The sequence below is a fragment of the Eubalaena glacialis genome, chromosome 3, assembly GCF_028564815.1.
Source record: "Eubalaena glacialis isolate mEubGla1 chromosome 3, mEubGla1.1.hap2.+ XY, whole genome shotgun sequence".
NCBI lineage: Eukaryota > Metazoa > Chordata > Mammalia > Artiodactyla > Balaenidae > Eubalaena > Eubalaena glacialis.
The window spans coordinates 129,661,733-129,687,675 of NC_083718.1; the positions used below are offsets into that span (position 1 = coordinate 129,661,733).

General features: G+C 37.0%; 1 protein-coding gene across 1 annotated transcript; it reads right to left on the minus strand.

Annotated features, from left to right (window-relative positions):
* Nucleotides 1-962: 962 nt before the first annotated feature.
* On the minus strand, nucleotides 963-25,174 carry LHX8 (LIM homeobox 8). Its single transcript, XM_061186440.1, has 8 exons — nucleotides 25,088-25,174; nucleotides 24,528-24,689; nucleotides 20,575-20,696; nucleotides 18,263-18,483; nucleotides 17,642-17,745; nucleotides 12,932-13,027; nucleotides 6,258-6,441; nucleotides 963-1,039 (listed from the first exon to the last, which is right to left on the minus strand). Exons 1-8 carry the CDS (start codon nucleotides 25,160-25,162, stop codon nucleotides 963-965), a joined length of 1,041 nt encoding a protein of 346 aa, XP_061042423.1. The 5' UTR covers nucleotides 25,163-25,174.
* Between the last annotated feature and the right edge of the window lie 769 nt (nucleotides 25,175-25,943).

Genomic DNA, 25,943 nt, shown 5'->3' on the forward strand with positions numbered 1-25,943 from the left:
AATATTCCTATGCCCACATTTCATTTCTGATTTGGGACACCCCAAAAGGTCATTTTGAAAAGTGCTCTGCCTTTTCTTTCACATTAATTTTATTAGATAGTTCAAAAGGGACAATCTGCCAAATTAGATATTTTCATGTATTCTTTTGTTGAGTAAGTGCAATCATCTACAAATAAGTTTTCTATTAAAATGTACTCACAACACAGCTCAAAACAAAATGACTTTTTAAAATTAAGAATTATTATATTTGAAAGAGGCTAAAGTCAACTTACTGCTGAAAACACACACACACACACACACACACACAAAGGATTAATTGGTTGAAACTTTCACAAGAATGGAAAATGTTTAATAAACTTAGAATGATGGGCTTATTAAACTATAGTGTTATTTACAGCCATAGTTCATCAACCACAAACACAATAATGTGTTTGCATGGCATGCTACAACAGAAGCTTTATTCAGTTCATTCAGAAAACATTGGCAAAATAAATTTCAGTTGCAAATTCACAGATACAAGCTTCAAAGTATAAAGCTGTATATAACAAAAAATACAGGTAATATTTATAACAATAACTTACAGATACAAACTAATGATACACTACAATTTCACAAAGGATTGTAAACATTTTGCACACTTGTCAGTCCTTTCTTTTAGGCAAAGTGCTCTTTTGATGACAAATAAATTAACAGATACACACTCGAGTGAACTATTTCCATACAATACAAAAAAAAAGTTTTGATTTGTTTTCTTCTTGTAAACATAAGTTTTACAAAAAAATGAAGAATCAATAAAAGTGTCTTGCAGGCCAACTAGAGATACATACCTGGGCAGCAAAGTGATGTTGGAAATGCTTTGGATGTTAAATAAAAAATTAACATTAATATATTTTCAATGGTATTTTATACATAATAAATGACAAGTTTATATCCTTAATCATTTCTATCCCTGAAAAAAGGAATTAGGTGTGACTTATTGGCAGTTGTGTCATTGAATGGGGTAACAAGGGCTGGAGTCCAAGGGTTGTTGGTGAATGAGCTACAAAATAGAAAGAAATTTGTGGATCAGTTTCGTAGGGTAAATAAAACTGATTTAAGAAACAAACAAAAAACAATCCAAGGCAATGTTCTCTCACTACTGATTTTATAGCTGAGGGCACCAAGCTACACTCATTCCACTGACCTCAGCAGGAACATTAGCTTATTCAGCACAGTGAGTATAGTATTAAATGAGAATCCAGGAATGGTTTATCCCAAAATCTTTATTTGGGGTCACAAGCTTTTGCCACTTTACTGTCCTCCATCCATACCCCATTCACTGCACTTTACCCTGCAGCTAGAAACACGTGAGCTTTGCCTGCATAGACGTTGCTAGCTTTCATACGAAGGTGCCTCTATAGGGTGACCCCTGCCCCAAATTCTCATTTATGAATGCTGAGCTGCCTCTTCCCTAAACATACATCAAAACACATTTGACTTGGGCAACACTACAGTCATTCATGTGAACACACACAACTTTAATCCTAGTGTAGGTAAATGCATCAATGGTACAGGCTCTGATTTTTTCTTTGATCAAACCTTAAAATGAACTTTCCACTCTCAGTAAGAACTATGTCGCTTCAAACCAAATGTCCCTCTAAGAGCAATTAAGAAAGCTGGACAAAATTTTTAGAAATCTGTTTGAAGGCATCTGAAAGATACCCAGGTAGTGAGAACTTGCAAAGTCAAGTCCCAGAGAAGGAGAGAAATAAAATGAGGCTACTTTTCCTCCACAAGTTTAGTAACAATTTTAAAAGAAAAGGAGTGTGAGAGGCTGAGACATTTAGCAAAGTTTTCACGAGTTAGACTTTGGGTTGTGGGGAATAAATATGAAAGATCAGGGACCACTGAAGAGAAGCCCTCGTTAAAAATGACAGACACAAAACAAAATGTAAGCTTTTTTGGGGATCCCAAAAGGCTAGTTCCAAGGAGTAGTGACCCCGAAATACACCAGCCCTTGTGAGGATTGATGCCTGATTGGATATACAATGGAGAAAAGACAGTCTCTTCAATAAGTGGTGCTGGGAAAACTGGACAGCTACATGTAAAAGAATGAAATTAGAATACTCCCTAACACCATACACAAAAATAAACTCAAAATGGATTCAAGACCTAAATGTAAGACTGGACACTGTAGAACTCTTAGAGGAAAACATAGGAAGAACACTCTTTGACATAAATCACAGCAACATCTTTTTTGATCCACCTCCTAGAGTAATGGAAATAAAAACAAAAATAAACAAATGGGACCTAATGAAACTTAAAAGCTTTTGCAAAGCAAAGGAAACCATAAACAAGACCAAAAGACAACCCTCAGAATGGGAGAAAATATTTGCAAACGAATCAACGGACAAAGGATTAATCTCCAAAATATATAAACAGCCCATGCAGCTCAATATTAAAAAAACAAACAACCCAATCCAAAAACGGGCAGAAGACCTAAATAGACATTTCTCCAAAGAAGACATACAGATGGCCAAGAAGCACATGAAAAGCTGCTCAACATCACTAATTATTAGAGAAATGCAAATCAAAACTACAATGATGTATCACCTCACACCAGTTAGAATGGGCATCATCTGAAAATCTACAAACAACAAATGCTGGAGAGGGTGTGGAGAAAAGGGAACCCTCTGCACTGTTGGTGGGAATGTAAATTGATACAGCCACTATGGAGAACAGTATGGAGGTTCCTTAAAAAACTAAAAAAAGAATTACCATATGGCCCAGCAATCCCACTACTGGGCATATACACAGAGAAAACCATAATTCAAAACGACACATGCACCCCAATGTTCACTGCAGCACTATTTACAATAGTCAGGTCATGGAAGCAACCTAAATGCCCATCAACAGATGAATGGATAAAGAAGATGTGGTACATATATACAATGGAATATTACTCAGTCGTAAAAAGGAATGAAATTGGGTCATTTGTAGAGACGTGGATGGATCTAGAGACTGTCATAGAGAGTGAAGTAAGTCAGAAAGAGAAAAACAAATATCGTATATTAACACATATATGTGGAACCTAGAAAAATGGTACAGATGACCAGTTTGCAGGGCAGTAATTGAGACACAGATGTAGAGAACAAACGTATGGACACCAAGGGGGGAAAGCAGCAGTGGGTGGGGGTGGTGGTGTGATGAATTGGGAGATTGGGATTGACGTGTATACACTGATGTGTATAAAATGGATGACTAATAAGAACCTGCTGTATAAAAAAATAAATAAAATTCAAAAATTCAAAAAAAAAATGACAGACACAAAACAGAACAAAATGTAAGCTTTTTGGGGGGATCCCAAAAGGCTAGTTCCAAGGAGTAGTGACTCTGAAATACACCAGCCCTTGTGAGGACTGATGCCTGATTGGATTAAGTTGATCTTCCTCTGATCTAATCGCCTGCCAAAGGCAAAACTAAATCCTCTGTGGTGGAAGATATTAACCAGGGCCTCAAATTATTTCTAGTTTCCATACCTAACATCTGAAGTTTAATAAAAAACAACAAGGCAAATAAGACATGACTTGAATGAAAACAAAGAGGAAAAAACAATAGAACAGACCCACAAAATACTGGAGTTGTCAGATATGTCCTTTAGTGTTACTATAATTAATATAACAATTTTGTTAAGGAATAAAGTGATAAAATAGATAATTCTGGCACAGAAGTGGAAGCTATATAAAAGAATGAAATGGAAATTCTAAAAATGGAAAACACAATAACTGAAATTAAGAACTCAGTGGATGAGTTTTACAGCATAGACAGAGAGAGAATTAGTGAACTGGAAGATAGGTCAGAAGAATATCTAGACTAGAACATGGAAGGTCAAAATGCTGGAAAATATGGACTTTTTCAATAAGGGTAGAAACAATACTTGAAGAGACAAAATCTGATCCTTTTGCATAGTGAAATACATCAAACTACCTATTCAAGAAGCATATTTAGGCACACTATACTAAAACTGAAAACCAAACATAAAGAGAAAAGCTGGGGAAAAAAAGAGATTCACTTTTAAAGGAGCAAGAATAAGACCAACAGCTGACTTCAACAATAAGTGGTATCAAGTTAATTAACTATCTATATTCTAAACAACAGAAACAATGGAAGCAAGAAGACAATGTAATTCATACTGCCAAAGTGCTGAAAGAAAACAGCTGCCAACCTAGATTTCCACATACAGAGGAAAAAACATTTACAACTGCATCAAAACAAAAACTTATGAATAAACCTAACAAAAGATGTGCAAGATTACTAAACAGAAAACTCTAGAATATAAGAGAGCATTTGAAGATGACCTAAATAAATAGAAAGACAGACTAAGATCATGGTATGGAAGACAATATTATTAAGATAGCAGTTTCCTACAAACGGATCTAATAGATTATATCAAAATCTCAATTGTTTTCTCTTTTTTGGTTGAAAAATTTATGGCAATACAAATGAACAACAAAGTAGGACAAGGTTGTACTACTGGATATCAAGAATATAGGCCTAGCATTATTAAAACAATTAGGTATTGATATAAAAATAAATAGACCAATAAAACAGAATAGAGGGTACAGAAATAGACACATAAATTATATGGACACTTGATTTATGATAAGTGTGGCACAGCAAAGCAGCTGAGAAATTGGTACTTTCATAAGCATAACAAAAACTTTGCTCCTTATTTTACACCACATAGAAAATTCATTTGTAGATGGACTGTAAATCTAAATGTCAAAGGTAAAACAAAGTTAATGAAATTTCTAGAAGATAACATAGGAGAAATATCTTCATTATCTCTGAGTAGGAACAATTTCTTGAACAGGTCACAAGAAAAGCACTCCCCATGAAGGAAAAAAACTGATGAAATGAACTACATTAAAATTAGGAACTTGTGCTCAATAAAACATACTCAAGAGAGGAGAAAAAGCAAACCACTGAATAGGAGATATCTGCAACACATATAATCATCAAAAAACGTATTTATATTCAATATATAGCCAAAACTAGAACAAATCAAGGAAAAAACAAAACAGACAAGCCAATAGACCAACAAGCAAAAGACATGAATAAGCTCTTCACAAAAAGGATATACAAATGCTCAATGAAAAAATGCTCAGTCTCATCAGTGATGAGGGAAAGCAAATGAAAATTATGAGATAACACTACACAACAACTAAATTGGCTAAATTAAGAAGTCACACCATACCAAGTGTTAGCGAGGATGTGGAGCACCTTGAACTCTCATGTGCTGCTGGTCTCAGTGTAAAATGGTTCAACCACTATTGGAAACTTTTTGGCAGAATCAACTAAAATTGAACATATGTGTAGCCAGCACCCTATGTTCTACTCCCAGGTATATACCAAATCAAACTGTGAATTAATGTGCACCAAAGGGCATGTACAATAAGGTCCATAGCAGCATATACATAGCTGGAAATAACGCAAATGTCTATCAACCCTAAAGTGGATTGTGGTATATTCCTACAGTGGAATTCTGTATAACAATGAAAACCAACAAATCACTGATTCTTGCAACAATACAGATGAATCTCACAAACACTGTAGTTGAAGAAAGTGAGACACAAGAATACATTCTGCATGGTTCGATTCATATAAAGCTCAAAAACAGGCAAAACTAGAACATGATTTTAGAAGTCAACACAATATTACTTTGGAGGAAAAGGATAATGATTGGGAAGGGACATAAGAGAGGCTTCTAGGGTGCTAACTGCGTTTTACTACTTCATGTGGGTAGTACTTACATGGATATGTTCATTTTATTAATTCATCAAGCTGAATACTTATGTGTGCACTTTTCTATATGTATGTTTTGTTTCAATAAAAAAGTTTCTTTAACAAAACTCAGTAAACCCCAATCTAAAAATCTGAGTGTGAATACTTCCTCTGACCATAGGAAAATAAATTATTTAAATATTTATCAGGTGAAAACAAAAAGAATGTTTTTCCTAAGTTAAAATCAAGCACTATGAGTCATTATCAATATTTGTATTTTAGCTGTGAGTGTTAAACTTGTCCCTTAAAAAAGGCAGTCACAGAAATAAGAATGTTGGGTGGTTCTTCTCCCTACTACACCCACCCCTGACAATATTTTTCAGCTACTACTGAGGTAATAGTTCAAAATGTGAATAGTATACCAATAATATACTATTAGAAGGTACCAGTAATTGATTGCTTGGGAGGCAGCTGTTAAATATCAGGATACCTACCATCCATATAACTATGCAGCGCAGTTAACATTGTCCCATCTTGGGGCACATAGGCAGAATAAGCCATTTCTTCTAACATGGGTGGAGACAGCCTGGAGGGCGGGACTGCTGTGACTGGGGCAGAGGAGGAGTGATTAGGACTGACGTGTTTCTTGTGGCGTGCTCTACAGTTCTGAAACCACACCTGAGGGAGGAGAAAAGCAATGTAGCTATGTCACATTATCAGTTGAGTACATTACCAGTTCAGTTTACCAAGGAATGCAACCTCATTCTACCATATAAGTGCAGCATAAATCTAAATAAGCTTTCTAAAAAAGAATTCTGTAGACACAAGAGAAACACTTTTGCACAGTTATCAATGGTCATTTTCTTTGCCCAAATAATAATTATTTGTTGATTTACTTAAAAACTGATTCTATACTAAGCCAGCATCTTCCAAAATAAAAATGGGGTAAGGGATTCAAAATTCCAGAAAAGTTTCCTTGGTTTTACTACTGGCATTTGGGACAAAAAGGAAAACAGAAAAAGCCCTTTCATCAGAAAATTTTTAAAAATGCACTACTAAATGTATTCTCAGATACCTGCTGGACTTATTTTAAATCTTTTTTCAAATGACTAAAATCCCTACTGAGAGCTTAAAGCTTTCTACAAACCTCTTGATTCAGTTATTCCAGTCACATTGTAACCTGCTGAGTTCAATTTCTATTAGTAAATACATAGGCTATTCTCTAAGAAGCAGGTTAAGGTCAGGCTTATAATAAGAAACAACTAGTGATATTTAAGCAGAATAAAATAACAAATACATCCACTGGTGAAACAGTTCACCAATGTAAAGAGCTAACCATCCTGTTGTCCACTCTATCACAGAAATAAAGGAAGCATATTCTGGGTAAGCAGAGTTTTACGTGCAGGTCAGGGTAAGTAAGGCTAGACTGCCCAGAATGCTTCCAGTATCTAAGCTACCTGCATTTGAACTCCCTGCTCTTAGATAAAACTTGCCTACAGAGTGTTTCTCTATTAAAATATTATAGTATTTATTTGCTATCACTCAGAACAATTCTGTCATAAGAAGACAGAGAAGTGGAGGGATAAAAACTTCAAGGAAATTAGGGTAAGAACATTTGGGGATCAGGGGAGAAGGCTAGGGGCATAAGTCTCTACCTAGGGCTGGTAGGTAGGTACTTGACGGCACTAGGGAATCAGGGCTGAATAATGTGGAACAGAAGGAAGCTGCAAAAAGATTTATGTGAAAAAGTTGCCCTGATCTCAAAAGACACACCTTGTCCTTGGGACTCATAAACAGAAGGTTGCAAAGTATAAACTCAAGGGGTTAAAACCAAAGGAACAGAAACCAATAATACAATGGCGTCTGAGCAGGTGGCTGAGTGGTAGCACCTGAGGTATATTTCAGGAACAAGCTTAGGCATGTATCAAGGAAAAGGAGTGAGAAGTCACAGCCTTCTCCCCCTCTTCTGGAGTGTTAGTTAGACTCTTAGGTACCTATACAGAGACTTTACCCAAAGTCTTCAGTCACAGTTCCTCCACAGGCTCCTTAACAGGTGCCACTGCTGTCACCCACCCAGCCAAGAAGACACACTCACACATTCTCCAACTTGTAAGCAGGAACTGCTGTCACCTGCCTTTTCCCCTGACAGTGCCCGGAAGACAAGCACCCCAGAGGACTACATATAACCTAAAACACATGGTGCTATGATTCCCAGAGTTTCTTCAAAGTATCTTATGTCTCCAATAAATTATATATTGGATGGAAACTGTTCAGTTATTTTTAAAAATCTCAGACTTTGTAAATAAAGATGAAGAAAGCATGACATAAACAGTAGAATGACTACCTTAATGCTAATTCAAATAGCTCCTTGGAAAGATCAACAGGTAATTAAGCAGAAAGGGGTTTGAAAACACAAAGTGTCATGTAACTTGCACAGCAAAATATAGTTGAAGATTCCAGACATCAGAAAACAACTTCTGACATGAGGGCTACCTAGCTTCAGGAATAAAATACAGTCCTTTTGACTCTCCTCACTGACTTAAAATTTCCTCCTTCTGCTTTCAAACCTCTAACAAGGGTTAAAATTTCTTATGAGCAACATACTCTTTAAAAAATTTGAGTTCTAAATTGTAAAATACATAAGCTGAAAGCAGGCCATGTAGACATTCTGCAAAAGAAAAGACTAATGCATAAGATGAATCTCTTAGAAAACCCAAAGAGTCAAATACGAGAACTTAATGTATGAAAAAGATGGAATTTTAAATTATTGGGAAATCAGTATTGGCATAATATTGATTTAGAGGAAGCTGGCTAATCGTTTGGAAGAAATAGAAAAATCCCTACTTTACAACATGTAACCAAAAGTCAATTCCAGATAAATTAGGGTTTAGGTGTAAATAATTGGGACCATAAATGTTTAAGGAAACAAAAGCCAATGTTGATATACTCTCTAGGTGGAACCAAAGCTATGAGAAAAAAATATTGAGAGATTTGAATACAAAACAATGTAAAATTTCTATGTGGAAAAAATAAGTGAAAGGGAAACTGATGAACTATGAAAGTTTAACTATGATAAACAATAAAAATCAGTACAATAAAGAGAAAAGAAATAACCCAATAGAAAAGAGCGCTAAAAAATACAAATTTTATTTTCAAAATAAGCAAACATGTTAAGGTTTACTGACAATAAAAGAAATATACATGAAAACAATGACATTTTCTGACTGCCAAATTGGAAAGGATGTAAAAGAATGACAGTTCCTAGGATTTACGTGCGTTGGGGAAAGGGAAATTTCACACGTAGGTCCTGGTAGAATAAATTGGTTATGAACTTTCTGCAAGGCGATTTTTGTACTATCAGTCAAAGGCCCAAAAATGTTTTATCTTTTGACTCAACGATCCCACTTTTAGAAATTTATCCTATGGACACTACCAAACAAACGTGCAAGGTATACACACAATGTTGTTCACTATAGCATTTTTATGATACCAAAAAATTGGAAATAAACTAAATAAATTGTGCTATGCTCAATATGTGTAGCAATAAAAATGATGTAGATCTTAATATGGAAAGAGAACTTCAAGCACATTGACTGGAAGAAATAGCAATGTTTTATCATGTTTCTGTAAGATACACAATTCGTAATTCACCTCTGAAAGGGTATGTGAACAGTGATTGTATCTGGATGCAGAGTGTGAAAAGTAAAATCATCCATCTTTATTCTGTGATTTCAGCTCAATGATGATCTGCTCTGTTATAATGTCTCACTATGCAGACTTTAGCTAGTAAAGGTGAGACCTGTACTTACACCCTGTATAAGAACATTACTTCTACCTGATCTTTGGGTAGCCTAGTTTGCATATTAGAATCAAGGCCTAGTAATCAAATCTCTTTTCTTTAACTTTTCTAAAGTATGCCCAATGCTAGGAAGTAGGCTGGGCAAAGAGGTTATGAGTACTATTTGAGATCACTGTAATTAATCCTTCAAAAATACTGTGACAGACTATATATTTGGATTGCTAGTACTCCTTCCTTTGCCATCTTATCAAAAATATTTAAATTCAATCCTCACATATTAAAAGCCACCATCCAACAGCATATTCTCCAAGTTCTAGTGCTTGAAATGAAGTTAACTTGCTCATAATACTGGTGACCTAAGTACCTGGAAATTACACGACAGATGTCTGTCTGCGGTCCTTATTTCTTCAAATAATAAGAAAAGCTCTCAGAAAACCCTCCATTTTCCTTTCCTTCCAACTTCAAAATAATCTAAAACATAATAATCATGAATCTGACTTAGCTACAGCAGTCACTGTCATTGAATGTATAGAGTCTTAGATTACAAGGATCCCTCAGACCATTAAGTTTGAACTACCTCAACAAAGGAAGCTTCACTCCCAGGTACAGGGACTCACTACCTCGATGGTAGCCTATGCCATTTTTGTAGCCTTACATACTGAGAAAATACTTCATAGTGAGTGAAATATGTTTCTTTCCTACATTCCCTTGCAGACACCCAATCCCGCTGCCTGTAGGACAGCCTTTCACATAACGTTTAAAGACACCTATTCTGTTTATACTATTCCTTCTCTTACCATCTCCGGATCTTTTTTCCAGATAAATATCCCTGTTGCTGTTAATACCAGCACATAATTTCTAGACTTTCATGACCTTAACCTTCCTGTAAAGGGAGCACTCTTTTCACATTGGTTCCCTGTTAGTCCCTTTCTAAAATTTGGCACTCTGAAACAAACACAATACCCTGGACATTTAGAAAAATACTGAGGTCATGGGACTTGCCTCTTCAGAGAGCCTCATTACACTGCACTCAACCAAATCCACTGGGAATCTAGGTCTTTGGAGAAGATACAATATCATCAGGTCTTTCCCACTGACTTCTTGGTATAAATGATTTTTTAATTATGAAATACTTCAGGCTTAATAAACTGAAGAATAAATACCTGTTTACCAATCACTCAATTTAAGAAGTAAAACATTATATGTGCAGTGTTGGACTTAACCTTTTTTCTCCCCACTGAACTTCATCTCGATAGTTATGGTCACTAGCGTTATTAATTCTTTACACCATTTTTAACCTTAAATATTATTTAAAATTATTTTCCACTTCCTTGATCTGAGGGAAATAGAAAATCTTGACACAGTTGACCACTTCCATCTTGAACCCACCTAACTCCTTGGCCCTCCATGATGCTTCCTCTACCAGATTCATTCCTTGATTCTGACTGTAATGGTCCAATTCAAACCTCTCTCCATAAAGTCCGTTCTTCCCTTTTTACTGTCCATGATCTCTTTCTAAAGGATCTTACCCAATTTCATGGGATTGGATCTCTCTGTTTGAGTCTTGTTCATCCTTTAAAATACCTGTTTATGTGCTCAACTGCTACCATCATTGTCTGATTATCACAGCTAGAAGGGAATTCATCTCCCTCCCAACTACCAAACCCATTTTTAAAAAAACCTTTAATATTTCTGTCAATAGCACCATTCCCATGGATACGTTGACTTCAAATTTAAGAGTCATCTTTGATGTCTCTCTGCTTCCCCATTACAGTATCCAGGTCCTTTTCTTGTCTCTCTAGCATCCAGTACCTGCCATCAGTGTTCAGTCAATAAAATGTTTTCGGATGAATTCTAGGCCACTACCTCAGTTAATTCTCTTTTCAAAAAATCACTATTTTGCTGGGCATCACACCTAATCTGTCAATCTCTATGCAGCCTCTCCCAACTCTAATTCTTCCCACGTACTGTCACCAGACCTTTCTTCCTAAAATCACGTAAAATCACGTAAAATCTCTTCCTAAAATCTCTTCCTGCTCAGAAGAGAACTCTACATGCACAGCCTCTCCAAGTTCAGCTCCAATAATTCCATCCCCCACAATTTGCAAACATAAATCTTATCTGTCAACAGATTTGCTCTAACTCATCCTTCCCTAGTTTTGTTTACATCACTCCCTCTACCAGGATCTTTAACAAAGGCCATAGATATCCCCCCTCCTGCCCACCCCTCCCCCACTCACTCACATTCACAATAATAGAAAAGTAGAAAAAAATTCTGGCCTCAGAACCAGATCTAGCTTGGAACCACAGTTGTCTTTTTAGCCTGAGGATCCTTAGGGTTGCTCTGAGCAATGAATGAATGGTCAACAAATGGTAGCCTAGACCAAGCAGGCTAATTATCAGGTTTAAAAAAAATTGATTAGAGTGTGAAGAGACCTAAAATGGGAAGCTAATGCTTTGACGTTTCTTCACAAAACAAAACAAACAATGACAACAACAAAAAACAAAACAAAAACCCCTGCCAACAATTTACACTTTTAAAGACCTAGAATAACTGGATTGTTTGTTTGTTTGATATTGAGCTCCATGAGCTGTTTGTGTATTTTGGAGATTAATCCTTTGTCTGTTGTTTCATTATGCTAACATGTATATATGGAATCTTAAAAAAAAAAAATGGTACTGATAAACCTAGTTGCAGGGCAGGAATAAAGATGTAGACATAGAGAATGGACTTGAGGACATGGGGTGGCAGGGCGAAGCTGGGGTGAAGTGAGAGTAGCATCGACATACACACACTACCGAATGTAAAATAGTTGGCTGGCGGGAAGCAGCAGCATAGCACAGGGAGATCAGCTTGGTACTTTGCGATGACCTAGAGGGGTGGGATAGGGAGGATGGGAGGGAGGCTCAAGAGGGAGGGGATATGGGGACATGTGTATGCATATGGCTGATTCCCTTTGTTGTGCAACAGAAACTAACACAGTATTGTGAAGTAATTATACTCCAATAAAGATCTATTAAAAAAAAAAAAGCTAAACACAGAATTACCATATGATCCAGCAATTCCATTCCTAGGTATATATCTAAAGGAATTGAAAGCAAGCGTTCAGATACTTGTGTGCTGATGTGTATAGCAGCATTATTCATAATAGCCAAAAAGTGGAAATGACCCAAATATTCATCCATGGACAAATAAAATGTGGTACATACATTGGAATATTATCCAACCATAAAAAGGAATGAAGTACTAATACATGTTACAACCTGGATGAACATTATGCTAAGTGAAATAAACCAGATACCAAAAGGGGGGAAAAAAAAATGACCTAGAACTTTTAACATCTCTTGATTAACCTTTAAAATAATCACCTGTATCACACGTCTGCTCAAGCCTGTCCTTTCTGCCAGTTTCTGGAGGGTCTGTGCATCTGGGTTGTTGTCCTGAGCAAATTGTGCTTGCATAACCTGTTTTTTAAAAAAGTGTAGGTAGTAAATAGCTAAAAATAAGAAGCTCAATCTTATGCATTTTGATGACAGGAGAGATAAGACATGCACAAGAAAATGGGATACTTGCATTTTATTACTTGAAAATCAATATGGGGAAGTATGTATAAAAAAAGAATGCATATTGTGTACATTTATGCACAAGTTGCTATGTTGAAATCTTAAAAAAAAATCTATTTCAACATAAAAACTTGTCTCTCAACTATGCTGTTAAAAATAAGCTCATCTTTTCTTCCATTCTGACAATCCACAAATAAAATGCATAATAGTATGTCTCTTTACTATTTTTTCCGTTTTGTTAAAAATTGCTAGCATTAAAAAACTTAAAAAAATATTTTTTTTATCTTCAGCCTCTACTGAGCAAAACAGGTTCAAGGCCCCTACCACAATTTTTATCAGTCTGCAAAAGTAGACAGTGCAACAGATGGATTCCACTTAATTGTAATGACTCCATCATTAATTGTTTTGAGCACTTGCTCTATGCAAAGGAACATCTGGGATCTTAAAAAGAGACACCCATCAGCCCATTGAATAAGAATTTCCTGAGATCTAAACATTTATAGATGGAAAAGCTCCCAAGTGATTCTGGTCTCAACTTCCTAGGAGAAGATATACGCATGCCAATAATTAGCAACAATACAAGCTAAAGTGAGAGGTGAGGAGTGGGGTGGGGGGGGAGGGAGGAGGAGTACCAGAATAAAAGCACACTCCAAGGGCTTTGGATTCTTTCAGAAAAGGAAATCACGGAAATCAAGTGGGATATTTGAATTTTATTACTTAAAAGTCAATAGAGGGAAGTATTATAAAATATAAAGAAAGTATTATAAGAATGAGAAAGGGGAGTCTGGCATCCAACATGATTGTGCATGTCTGTGGGCATGTGATGGGGATAATCTACCTAAAGACCTTAAGTCCTGCTGACCTCGACACCATTTCCAGGAGGCAAGATTAACTGCATTCTCCACTATGCTCCTCATATAATACTATCTTTTGCCACTGCACTTGTCACTGCGTAGCTAACTGATGTGTTAGTAAGTTGAGCTCTCCATAGCAGATAGTGAGTTTGAGGGCAAAGGGACTGTCTTATTTTTCATATCCGCAGGAGTTAATCCCCCGTCCTGTCACACAGTATGTGCTGAAGACTTTGTGACGGAATGAACCTCGACAATGTGAGGAAAATCTGAAGATAGTGTGGAGAAAAAGACCGATGTTGTTCCAGGAAACCTTATGAAGTTTACAAATTATATAATTTTTTTCAGTTACGTTTTCGCTGATAGTGACTCTTCCAGAATAAGGTATTCCTGGCTTCCTATCCAACTACACGTGTCCACACACTCACTGTAAACAGCACATGTATTTTTGCTTTAAAAAATGGGCAGAATCAGCCTAAAAGTTTATGATCTCGCCCAACTCACTTCCTTCTTCCTCTCCTACTCCAAATGTGTTAACTTTAATATCTTCATGCGCAAATAGAGCTGTGTTTATATGTAGTTGAGCATGTAACATCCCAAAGAGAAAAAAGAGTGAACAAATTAATTATGTCTTTGTTTTTTAATTTTTCAAGGAGAAAAGCTGAACAGATATTTGAAGATTTGTTTGTAAGGCCATTATTGATAATTTATAAAACAAAAACAGCATGCTTTTCACAAATGCATTTCAAATTCACAAGTTTAATAATGGAAGTAAATTACATTTACTAAAGCAATTTCTCATTAAGGAATAAAGGAAAACTTAAATCAACACTGATGGTTTAAAGCTGGAATATGCTAAAGGAAAAGTAAGATGTGTTCATCAGTGTTTAGTCTCACAAAAGAACCCTTTTAATTTTAACTTGGTTTCATTACTCTCTGGTCACTAATGATGCCAAAACCCACCCTACTCCTTTTCTGAGCTCTTTTAACATGGTCAAGGAGCAAGCCTCTGTAGACACAGAGGCCAGAATGTCTACCAGAAATGGGAGGAGTCTGCATAGTAGCAGCTGACCAACTTGATCTGAAGGTAGATTAAAGTAGGTGCTAACCCTGGCATGTTTAACATTAATAATCATTGAGCAAATACTTCCAATTACAATAAGCAAACCATAGTATTGCCGGAACTTTTAAAATACAATTTATACAAATGAGACAATATTTGAAATATTTTTGCTAACGCAAAATAGTACTCTATTCTGAAAGTCAAACTATTTTTTCTTCCCATAAGCTTCTAAAGAAGAATTTGGGAAATTTGTTTGTTCCTCCCATTTTAAGTCTTATAAGTCCAAACCAGTACTCTATGAATAGTCTTGACTTATTGATCACCTATATTTTATTGTTTTGCTAAATTCAAGCACTACTTAAATATATTCAGCTTTCTGAAAAGTAGGACAATTTGACAATGAGGTACACTGCCTGATTTATTAGAGGTTCTGGCAAAGTATAATGATTCAACTTATCCTAGATTCCTAAGCTACAAAGAACACTTGAGGACAAGGATTGTGTCTCATTTGTTTCAGCCATTCCTGGCACAGATAGATGCTAATAAATACTGAATGAATGAGAACATGCTTTGAAAGTATATAATTTCTGCTTTCATTTAAAAAAACCTATGATTCTGATATAAATTTTTAAAACATGATTCAGATCATATTTTTGTATAATAATGCATGGCTTAAATAGTTTATGCACATTTGCAATTTAAAACTATAAGGCTATCTACAAGATTCAGAATCTCACTCTTGTTTTAGCTGCCACTGCCGTTAAGTGGAGTTTTGTTAAGGCACAGTTCTACTCATGGTCTCCTGGGAGGCCAAGCAAAATGAAAAGACCAGAGGTTTGGGGAGCAGGGTCCAAATGTCTTCTCTGCCATTCCCTTGGTGGTCTGCCTTGGGGGAGTCCCTACACTTCTTGGATGAGGCTACCTATATCAAGGAATTGTAAGAGATAAAAGAAGATAATGTAGAGAAAATGTCTGGCATAAGACTTGGTATACAAAGACCTCCACAAATATTATTCCCTTTCTATTTAATTAGTGCCTCTATCTTCCTATATGAGATTGTATATCTACCTAAAGCAGTTTCAAATTTTCACAATTATCCTTTTACTAATAAATTTTTATATCGAACTAAAGCTATCAGCCTTATGATTATTAAAGTTATAGCCAGGCTTTCATGGAAACAGCCCACTTTATAAACAGAACATATTTACATTAGAGATTATATTTTAACTCAGACACCTTTTAACTACTGGGTATTTAGCTGCCAGGTCTCCCACAGTTATTCATATCTCCTAACCTGGGGCTTTACGTGATCTTCATTACAACCAAATGAGGCACCCAGAAAAGCAAGGTTCAAACAGATATCTCTTTCAACTGCCTTATCTTTCATTTCCTACTTACTGACCATGCAGTCTATGCCTAAATTAAGAAATCAAAAACACTTTTGGAAATTTTTTAGAATAGATCTAGATTTTAATGCTAGATTGCTTCCAATGCCATTAAGTTCCCTTGGAATATTTGTGTCATATCAAGGCTTCTTTCTTAATCATTCTCAAAATAAAAATTCTCTTTTACTGCATTCATCTTAAATACTGCCAAGTATTAGAATACTATAAGTGATTTTTCAAAATATTACCTTCACTCATTTCTTAACATTGTATAAATATCCTTTCAAGTCTGAGCTAAGATGGATACTATGTGTAAAGCACCCAGCCATACATGGTAGGCGCTTTACAGATGTTACCTCACCTTAACATAAAACAAATACTTCAGTCACATTAATCTTTTAGAAAATGTGATTTCTTTATCTGAAAAAAAATGCCAGAAAGAATCACTGTATGCGTAGACTTAAATATAAAGCAAGGAGTAATTATTTCATTACTTTCATGACAATTTGCATAAATAGAACTTACAACAATTATACTTAGGGCAACTAAGTTGAAAATAATCCCTCCCTTTTCAGGGAACATAATGAACCTTTAGAATCAAATTATAGAATTACTCCCTCTACCCTCTTTAAAAACAAGAAGGGTCTACTTGATTGGAGTCAATCGGTAGACTCCTATTTATGGTAAAGCGTTTACAATTCTTTCCTACTCAGAAAATGTACAATCTTCTCCATTAAAACACTCAATGTGGTTTGTTAAAAAGATGAACACGTTAGTGTCCCACCGACCCACATACTGAGCGTCTCTTTCTGTTAAGAGTCCCCAAATATTTTATCTTCTAGTGCAATTACATGTAGTAATGTAAATGCCTGGGTTAAAGTAATTTTTATCAGGAAGTCGGAACAGATGAACATTTTGTTTCCACTTTGATGTTAATGCTAACAGACCCCAGGGAGACGAACTTGAATGATGAGTTCATATCACATCATGACTCTCGAAATATTGATAAACAATATTTAGGGCAATGTTTTCATACATCTAACAAGTTAGTTTTCACAAAAAGCACAGGCTAACCTTTTTGAAAACAAAAATGTTTTAAGACAGCGTAGAGATTGTTTTTTGTTTGGCTTTGTTAGTTTGGGTTTGGTGGTTTTTTTTTTTTTTTTTCTAGGTGGGGAAGGGCTTCAAAAACTCATAAATTCATTGTCATGTCTACCTGGAGCTGATCTGCTGTAAAGCTTGTTCGAGCTCTTTTTGCTGGTTTTGGATGATTGACATCTTGCTCTGTGAGGAGGGCGCCTTCGACACTAATCCCATTACCTGCATTTAAAAAACACACCATTCATACAATAATATGTTGTTGTATGAACAATCATACAATAATAGGTTTCTTGCATCTCTTGGCTTGGTATGAAACTGTATACATCTTCTAGTTTGCCAAATCCCTTAAGTTTTAGAACATGCTAGAAACATACTGTGGAAACAATATTCCATTTGTAGGCTTGTATATTTAGTCAAAAGTGCACCAAGTTGGAAGTGCACATCTAAGGCTCATCCTTACAAAGGCAAATACAAGGAAACAAATGGTTACAAAAAGCAAAACAGAACCCTAAACTCAAGGCTGCTTCCTGAGAATATGGCACAAGGCGAATACATATGCCATGGCTTTTCTTGTAAATACACAGATGGAGACCATCACTAACAGTGGAGGGCTTAATAAGTTTCACCACAATTACACTGCACAGAGTAATGCTTTAAGACGACCTTAGGAAAAATCGTTATTGTCCCTGTGTTCACTGTCCCAAAAGATTCAAAAGTATTTTAAGTATATATTTACCATTTTCCACTTCTCTTTTTAAATTATCCAGCATGCAGTCATAATGCACTCTGCAGAGGACTTTCTCTTCCACCAAAGCAAACTCCTCTCCTGTGGAAAGTTGCCTTTTGCAAGAAAAGCAGGCAAAGCACGCCAAGTGATAGACATTCCCCTTGGCCCTCCGGACCCAGTCAGTAGAATGGATGTGCCTCCCACAGCGAGAGCAGCGAGTTCCATACCTTCTACATAAATAGAAGGGTGGGAGGTGAAGATTTTAATGCTTGGTGAGATATTCATCAGTCTAAGATTAAACTAACACATTATTTACTCATTGGATTAACCCAAGTATTTAAATCTTTTGAAAAGGAAACAGGAATCAATTATTTTTTAAAAGTCATATGGTACACAATCGAGACTTGAGATGGGATCATAATTCAAACCTGTTTATAAAACAAAAACTTCTCATTGTTACTCTAAAGGAGAAAAGGATTTTTTTTCTTTTAAAATAAACGACATAGGAGTTTCAGTATCCTTCTTGTAACAAATATCAGTGCATTTATAAATTACCTAGAGACTCAACATAACTCTCACACACACACACACACACACACACGAGACTGAAACCTAAAAATACAAAAGCATACCATTGAAGATATAAATAATGACGTCTTAAAACCAAGTTGAGATAATTAGAAAATGCTCTAAACTTTTTTTTAAAGTTAAAACATTTTAAATTGATATTATCAAAGAATGAATAGAACAGAAATTGTTCACTCTGGTGTGAAGAAACCTCAGAAACCTCAGTGAAGGAAAACTCAGAAATGTTTCCTTTGGTGAACAAGCTGTTGCAATACCATCCACAAGAGGAGGGGACATATTACCTAAAACTTTTAGACACATATCTGGACATTAAATGCAAGTTAATCTTAACAAAATGCCAGATGTAAAGATTTCTTTTTTCTCTCAGTCCTAGTGACCAGACACTCTCTGTCATATCTCCTACCACAACTGCAGTCATAACCTGGCATATCCACATTAAACTAGATAAGTATATGTGTCTGTGTCTATTCCTTAACATATCTTTAGAGGTATTGCCAGTTTTTAAGTTAATCTGAAAAACTGAATCATAAGAATAAATTTCAGAATATAATAAAATATGAAGTATAAAAAAAATCCTGAAGAACTAGACTTTCAATAAGTCTCTAAAACCAAACATTTCAAGGGGCTTTAAATTACCCCCCCCAAAAAAATTAAGATTAGCATATCCTAAGTGAAAGAGGAGGCAAACTGCTACTATTTTTGAGGAAACAGAGAGTAAACCTGATGAGAAATATATGTTTTGGGTAATTATAAAATTCTATGACTTTATAAAATAAAGGACTCTGGATTCCATGAAGTGCTTTAAATTACCTAGCAATTTTATTCAAATCAATCACTAAATTCTCTTAAATCAGTTTTTGAAATTGAGTATAAATAACATAATTAGTATTACAAACTTCACTATGTAGTATTAACTTCCCAATTTCACAATGAACATTCTTCTTTGTTTGGAAATGCAAATAGGGAAAAAATGTGATAATTTTAAAAAGTCATGCTTAAGGATGATTTCAATTTTGAGACAGCTATCCATTAAGAATTAAATTCTATCTTAGAAGAAACTTTACATTTAAACTATTATAAAGAGACCATGTGGAGAAAATGTTACATTTAATATCCTAGGCAAATACAATCTCACAAAACAAAGATCAAAGAACGGACAAAAGAAATAGGATTTTTAGGCAGAATACGTAATTAGACTTGGTGTATTTCCGATACTGGAATGGTCAATTCTTCTGAATAATATGGTTTAATCACAGTTTCCAAACTGCTGGCATTTTATAGGTATATTACTAGGGGTCATTCTATAGTAAACTGGAGAAAGAACAACAAAACCTTGATTTTTTTCCCCCATAATTACTTCATTTTTGTCTTGCTACTCCCCCTGAACAAAGGGCTTTGCTATAATAAGTCCTCTTATATTTCATACTTTATATCTCTGCACAGCAAAGAAAGTTCCCTGTTTTTAATACCAAAAACTTTCATTCGCCAAAGTGGAAATAATTATTTAAAATTAATTTTTGTATACTGAGTTCCTAAAACACATAAGCATGCTAATTTTGTTTTAATACAAATTATACCTCAAAACTATGAAGCATTCTCATTTTGAAATCCATTGTATAAGAAAAAGTGGGCTTCAGTAAATAAAACTGGACAAGAAAGGCTATTTACAAAATTCTCTTTGTGTAATACCTTCTTGGAGTATCTACTTACTAAAAAAAAAAGTTTCGGTGTACCTGAAATAATCAAGTTTGCAGAAAATGTCTTTGTCTTTAATATAACAGCTGGTATGCCTTCCTAAGGAGGTCCTGCAGACACTGCAGGAGAGACACCGAACATGCCAGCACAGGTCATTCACCTGTGAAGAAGAAGGGGTTAGGATGAGAAGCCATTCTAAAACCACACTTAAGAGTATCCTTCATTGGTTTTCTGTATCAGGCAATTTTAAAAGCTGGCCCCTTAATATTTTAACACATACTCTGAATGTTTCTATCTAAGAGGTGTCATTTACACAAATACGCATCTAGACATATTCTCTTTTAGACCTCAAACAGAAAATCACAGTAGCATATTATACACTTTGTGTTTAATTTTTTAAATACACTTCTGAAAAATTCAGGTTTTTTTTTTTTAAATTGAACGTCTATTCAGGTTTTTTTTTGTTTTTTTTTGTTTTGTTTTGTTATCGAATGTCTATGAACACAGGGAAAATTTTAGCCACTTTAAAGTCCTACTTACTGGTTTTATATTTTTTTCCTTGACCAAATTCTTCCCACCATGAAACATGGTAGCTAAAGAATTCAAGCCACATCCCTTCTCAATCTACTTTTTAGTTAAAGTGAGAAAGAAAATGGAAAAGAAGCTTTGTAAGAAATACTTACCCGTGTAAAGAAGCCAGGCAATCCATTTTACTTACAAAACAGAAATTCCTAAGGTAGATTTAAATGTTGATATGGCCAAAGCCCTGGCTCCTGTCTAACATTAAATAATCAAAACATAAAGCATTGGTAACCCTACTTTAATGATTTGGTTACTAGAGGAAAAAAATAAATCTATTATAAACGGTTCTAAAAAGGCACCCAACTATTTGCCATTTATACTTCAGGAAGTGAGACATTAAACGCTTTAATTTAATTTAATAAATCACAGCACTTTATATTCTATATAGGAGCATGAAACATTGTCAAATCAGGGGACAAATCATAAATAGCCTTACCTTAAACTGTTGCTATCACTGTATAAGCGGCACATCTTTAGCCTTCAAAAACGAAGATGTGTATTGAATTGAATTTGCCTGTAATGCAGGCTTCTAAATTTTGCTCTTGTTAAATGGACACAAGAACTAGGCTTATGCTTAATTAAATTTCATTTAAGAGAACGGCAATGATGCAAAAACACCAGTTATACTCTACAAATGGATCTAATGCCTAATATAAGAATTAGGAAATTGGAAAAATGGGAAATTGTGAAATACAGCTTTTGCTACACTATTTCATAATAAAGACTATCTTGTCCAATGATTCTATCATATTAGCGCTACTGTTCAACATATTTTTCTGTGATATGAAATATAAAAGGTCCTTCGAAGCGGAAGAAAGTTTCACTGGCTTCTAATTACAGTTATGTGTCTCTTTCCAAAGCACTAATGAGAGTATCATTTTAGTGAAATTTTAAGTTTTGGTCTTGCTATAAAAGAACTACATGCTCACCATACAAGAAAACAGGGAAAATAGCAATAGGAAACAATAGGAAAAAAATCTGAGGAAATCGAAATAAAAAAAATTAACAATGGTGAATGCTGTCCTATTAATTAGAGATGCATTTTCTTTCTATTTTTTTCCTCAAACGGGCCCAATTAAGTTAAAGTGTAGAAATACAGGTTTCCTTTAGTATTCCACTGTTTAAGGCCTTCTGCATTTTGATGTTATCCAGGCTCTTTTTTTTTTTTTTTTTTAAAGCAAGGCTATATGCAGGCTTCAGGGCAGAGTCATGGCCATTCTCTAATTCCCTAAAGCCAGATGTAATGCCTGGTTTGCCACCTTTCCTCAAAGTTTACTTAAAAAAAAATCTCCTTCATCTTCCATTTCTTTTCCAGAGATGAAAGTAAGGTGAACAGAGAAAATTCTGGCGACTATAAACCTTTCCTGATGGCTAGCATTGATCCAATCTCTGTATGTATACATATATAGGACCAAGCCAGAAAAAAAATCACTCAAACGACAGGGCACTGAAGTATCTGATGGGGCAACAGATGCATCTAACTCCTCTCATTTTTTTTGTTCTAACTCCATTTAACTTGCCTCACAATATGGTGTTTTTCTATATTAAACAGTTATACCCTCAAATATTCTATTAGGTCTAACAATTATTTTTTCACCAGTGACTCAAATTGAATTCAAACTTATCTGGAAGAATAAGCACACAAAATGGGGGGGAAAAAGTTAAGAACTCAGTTTTTAAACATAAAGTGTCAAACTTTTGTTAGAACTAGTTTCCTATGTAATAAGCAGCAGCTAGTTTTCTTGTACATACACTAATATGTACAAAAAGGGGTGGTCTAAGACTGTACGTAGAAGACTTCATTGAGAGGACTCTGGTCCTACTACAAAGGAAAGCTTTAAAAGACTCTTCAGATAACTTAGATTATTTTATACAATACAAATATATAACATATAAACATATGTTATCATATAAAAGATGAACACTAGAAATGATTTTATCTATTTCAGAGGATATGTTGAGTCACTTTATAATAACTTTTTTCTTTATCCTCTCTGCTGTGTAGTGGATCCATTATAGATCCATCAGAAACATTCTTAAAGATTAAGCTAATTATTGAGAGGGCTCATTGAAAATAAGAAACTAGTTTTGATCCAAAAGATGGTTTTTAAATATCCAAAAAGGCTGAGGTGTGGAAACACTGAAATGGGAATCTTAAGAATGCAGACTTAAAGAGAAAGCCAGCTTTAAGAATCAACTACCAATTAAGTAAATTAGTCACTTTTTAAACGTTTTCACCAAAAACTCCTTTTGGTGCTTTATCTGGGTTGTATCTACAGGGTATCATTCCAACTCCCCAGATGAAGCAGCTTTGTATGTTGAGGGAGAAATTTAAAGAAACTCACTAATTTGTTTTTTGAATTCATATTCTCCATAATGAATTCTTTTGAAAAACTGGGGTGGGGAGGGGGAGGTGAGGAGAATAGAAAGTGAACTGGTTTGCTACTAAGTCAGTGTAGGAGAGATCATTATTTTAAATTGTGGTTTTAAAAAGCTATTGAAGTTGAAATTCCATGGTATTAGAATTAAGACACAAGGGACTATGATCCTTCATGCAATGACATGGGTAACTAGCCTGCCAGAATTTGTACTCCAAAACTCCCCCACAATATCTTGAGAGAAGTAAAACAAATCAAGACAGACAGTCAACTCTCAAACCACCACTTGAAGCACTTCATCCCAAGCATTTTTCTTTCTTTCTGTTTTGTATAAATTTACATCAATTTCCTTTTTTTTTTCCACTAAGCACTGGAGATGACATTAAAAAAAAAATCATTGGGTGGCCCTGAAGTATTAACCTTAATAAGAGGAGGAAGATATTGAAAATGGTTTTCATTTAAATGCTACTATGAACTTTTACTCTGGAAAAGCCTCAGGTTAGTGTAAATAAACATAAGACTGTAAAATATCTATCCAGAAAAGACCCTTTAAGGCACTTGACAGTGGTTCTCACCAAAGGAGACACTGAAAAGGGGAAATCGATCAACATATACAGACCTGGAGTCCTCATAAGCAGGCAGACGTGTGGGTGTTATTGGGGGTGGAGGGACCATAACCCGAGGCTCAGTAAAAATAATCGGGCAGGACCCTGTTTCCAGAATGGGTAAGCGTTTCCCCAGTTCTGTTCCCCTACAAGTAGGTGGCTAACTCCAGCACATCCACCCAGGGTATCGGCACGTCTAGACCAGGATGGGTCACACGTAAGCAGTTTTGTAACAGCGGGTATTCTAAGATTTCTTCTCCCACTCTTTCCCACCGCATGAGTTGCCCCTGACTGGGCCGTAGTGCTGAGAAAGTCTACATTCTCCAGCGAGAACTTGAGTGGAAAAGAGAGGGAAAATAAACTTTTCTCTTCTCCCAGAGCTCCCGGGGAACCCCGCTGCCCCTGGGCCTCGCGGCTCCGCCCTACCTTGAGAAGGTACTTGTCCACGATCTCCAGGCCGCAGCTGTTGCACACACACTTGCCAGGGGGGCAGACGGAGCCCGAGGCCATGGACCGGGGCGAGGACGACGGGGACAGTGGGGCCGAGGAGGAGCACGAGTCCTCGTCCGCCACTCCCTCGGGGCTCACCTGCAGGAAGCCACGAGGCGCGGTCTCAGGCGGTTCTAGACCCCTCCTTCTCTCCCCATCCCACAGACCCACGGGGGCTCCCTCACAGCCTCCCCTCCCTTACCCCAAACCACCCGCAGTTCCTGAGGTCCCGCTTCTCGCCCTCTCCCCCCGGGTCCATGCTCCCACCACGCCCCCGCCGGGGCTGCAGGCCACTGACCTCAAGGACCTGGGGTGCCTGGCAGCCCTGCGCAGCCCGCCACACCGGCTCAGCTTCTCCCCCCGCCCCAGCACCCCTCTCCACCCGCTCCCCGAGGGGCCAACTGGGCCCGGGGAGGAGTGCGGGGACAGCAGCCCTTCGTCCTTGGGCTGCCTCCCCACGGCCCGGCTCGCCACCACCCGGGTCCCTACCCACTCACCAGTCCCTCTTCCCCGGCGCCTTTCCGAGTCCTCCCGGCCGCCAGGGCTGCAGTCCGCCCGCACTCCTCCGACATGAGCCCCTGGCACTGAGGAGGTGAGGGCGGGGAAGTGGGGAGGAACAGAGACGAGAAGTTCAGAGCCGGCACGTGCGGCCCAGAGCTTCAGCTTCTCCGCACGCGGGGCGGGCTAATGAAGGCCCACGGCGCTCCGGGCCGCACGTGCAGCCGTCTGGGCGCCTGGGCCCGCGCGCGCCTGGCAAGCCGACGCCGACGCAGCCTCCCTTGCAGGCAGCGGGCGGCTGCGGCGGCGGCGCAGCCTCAGCGCGCGACTAGGCGGCCACCGGAGCACCAAGGGCTCGCCCGGCGCGCTGCCGCGCTCTCGGGGCTCCGGGTCCCCGCGCTCACCGTAGCACGTCGGTTCCCCGCCCCCCTGCCGGGGGTAACAAGTTAATAACAATCATCCTGGCACAAAGCAGTTTCTTTCTAGACGTCAATCACAGCGGAGCGGGGATCACCCGGCTAAAGGGGGTGCATGGGGGTGGAGTGAAGTGGGAGAGAAGAAAAGAGGATTTGAGGAGGGGGTGGGGGTAGAAACTTGATTTCTTTAATAGCCTCAATTAAAAGAGCAAGACACATATATATTTTTAAAAGGGGGCTTTTTGAATTGGATAGCCCGAAAGGTGAAGAGGTTTAATAGGATACTTGAAAGCTAATTACAGCTGGATTTAAGAAGCCTGGTGCTTGTTCCGATGACAATTTGAATGAAAATGCTTCAGATTAAACCGAGCCAGCAGCTCTTTCGTAAACTTAACAGCAATTAGAGCTGCGAGTGATTTATACTCGTTTCTTTAAGGTG

Excerpts from the sequence above, each read along its gene's own strand:
- LHX8 (XM_061186440.1), bottom strand. The coding sequence starts at position 25,162 with ATGTCGGAGGAGTGCGGGCGGACTGCAGCCCTGGCGGCCGGGAGGACT. Across the intron at positions 20,697-24,527 it reads TGGACAAGTACCTTCTCAAG|GTGAATGACCTGTGCTGGCA; the intron begins GTAGGGCGGAGC and ends TCTTCTTCACAG. Across the intron at positions 18,484-20,574 it reads TGCAAACTTGATTATTTCAG|AAGGTATGGAACTCGCTGCT; the intron begins GTACACCGAAAC and ends CTATTTATGTAG.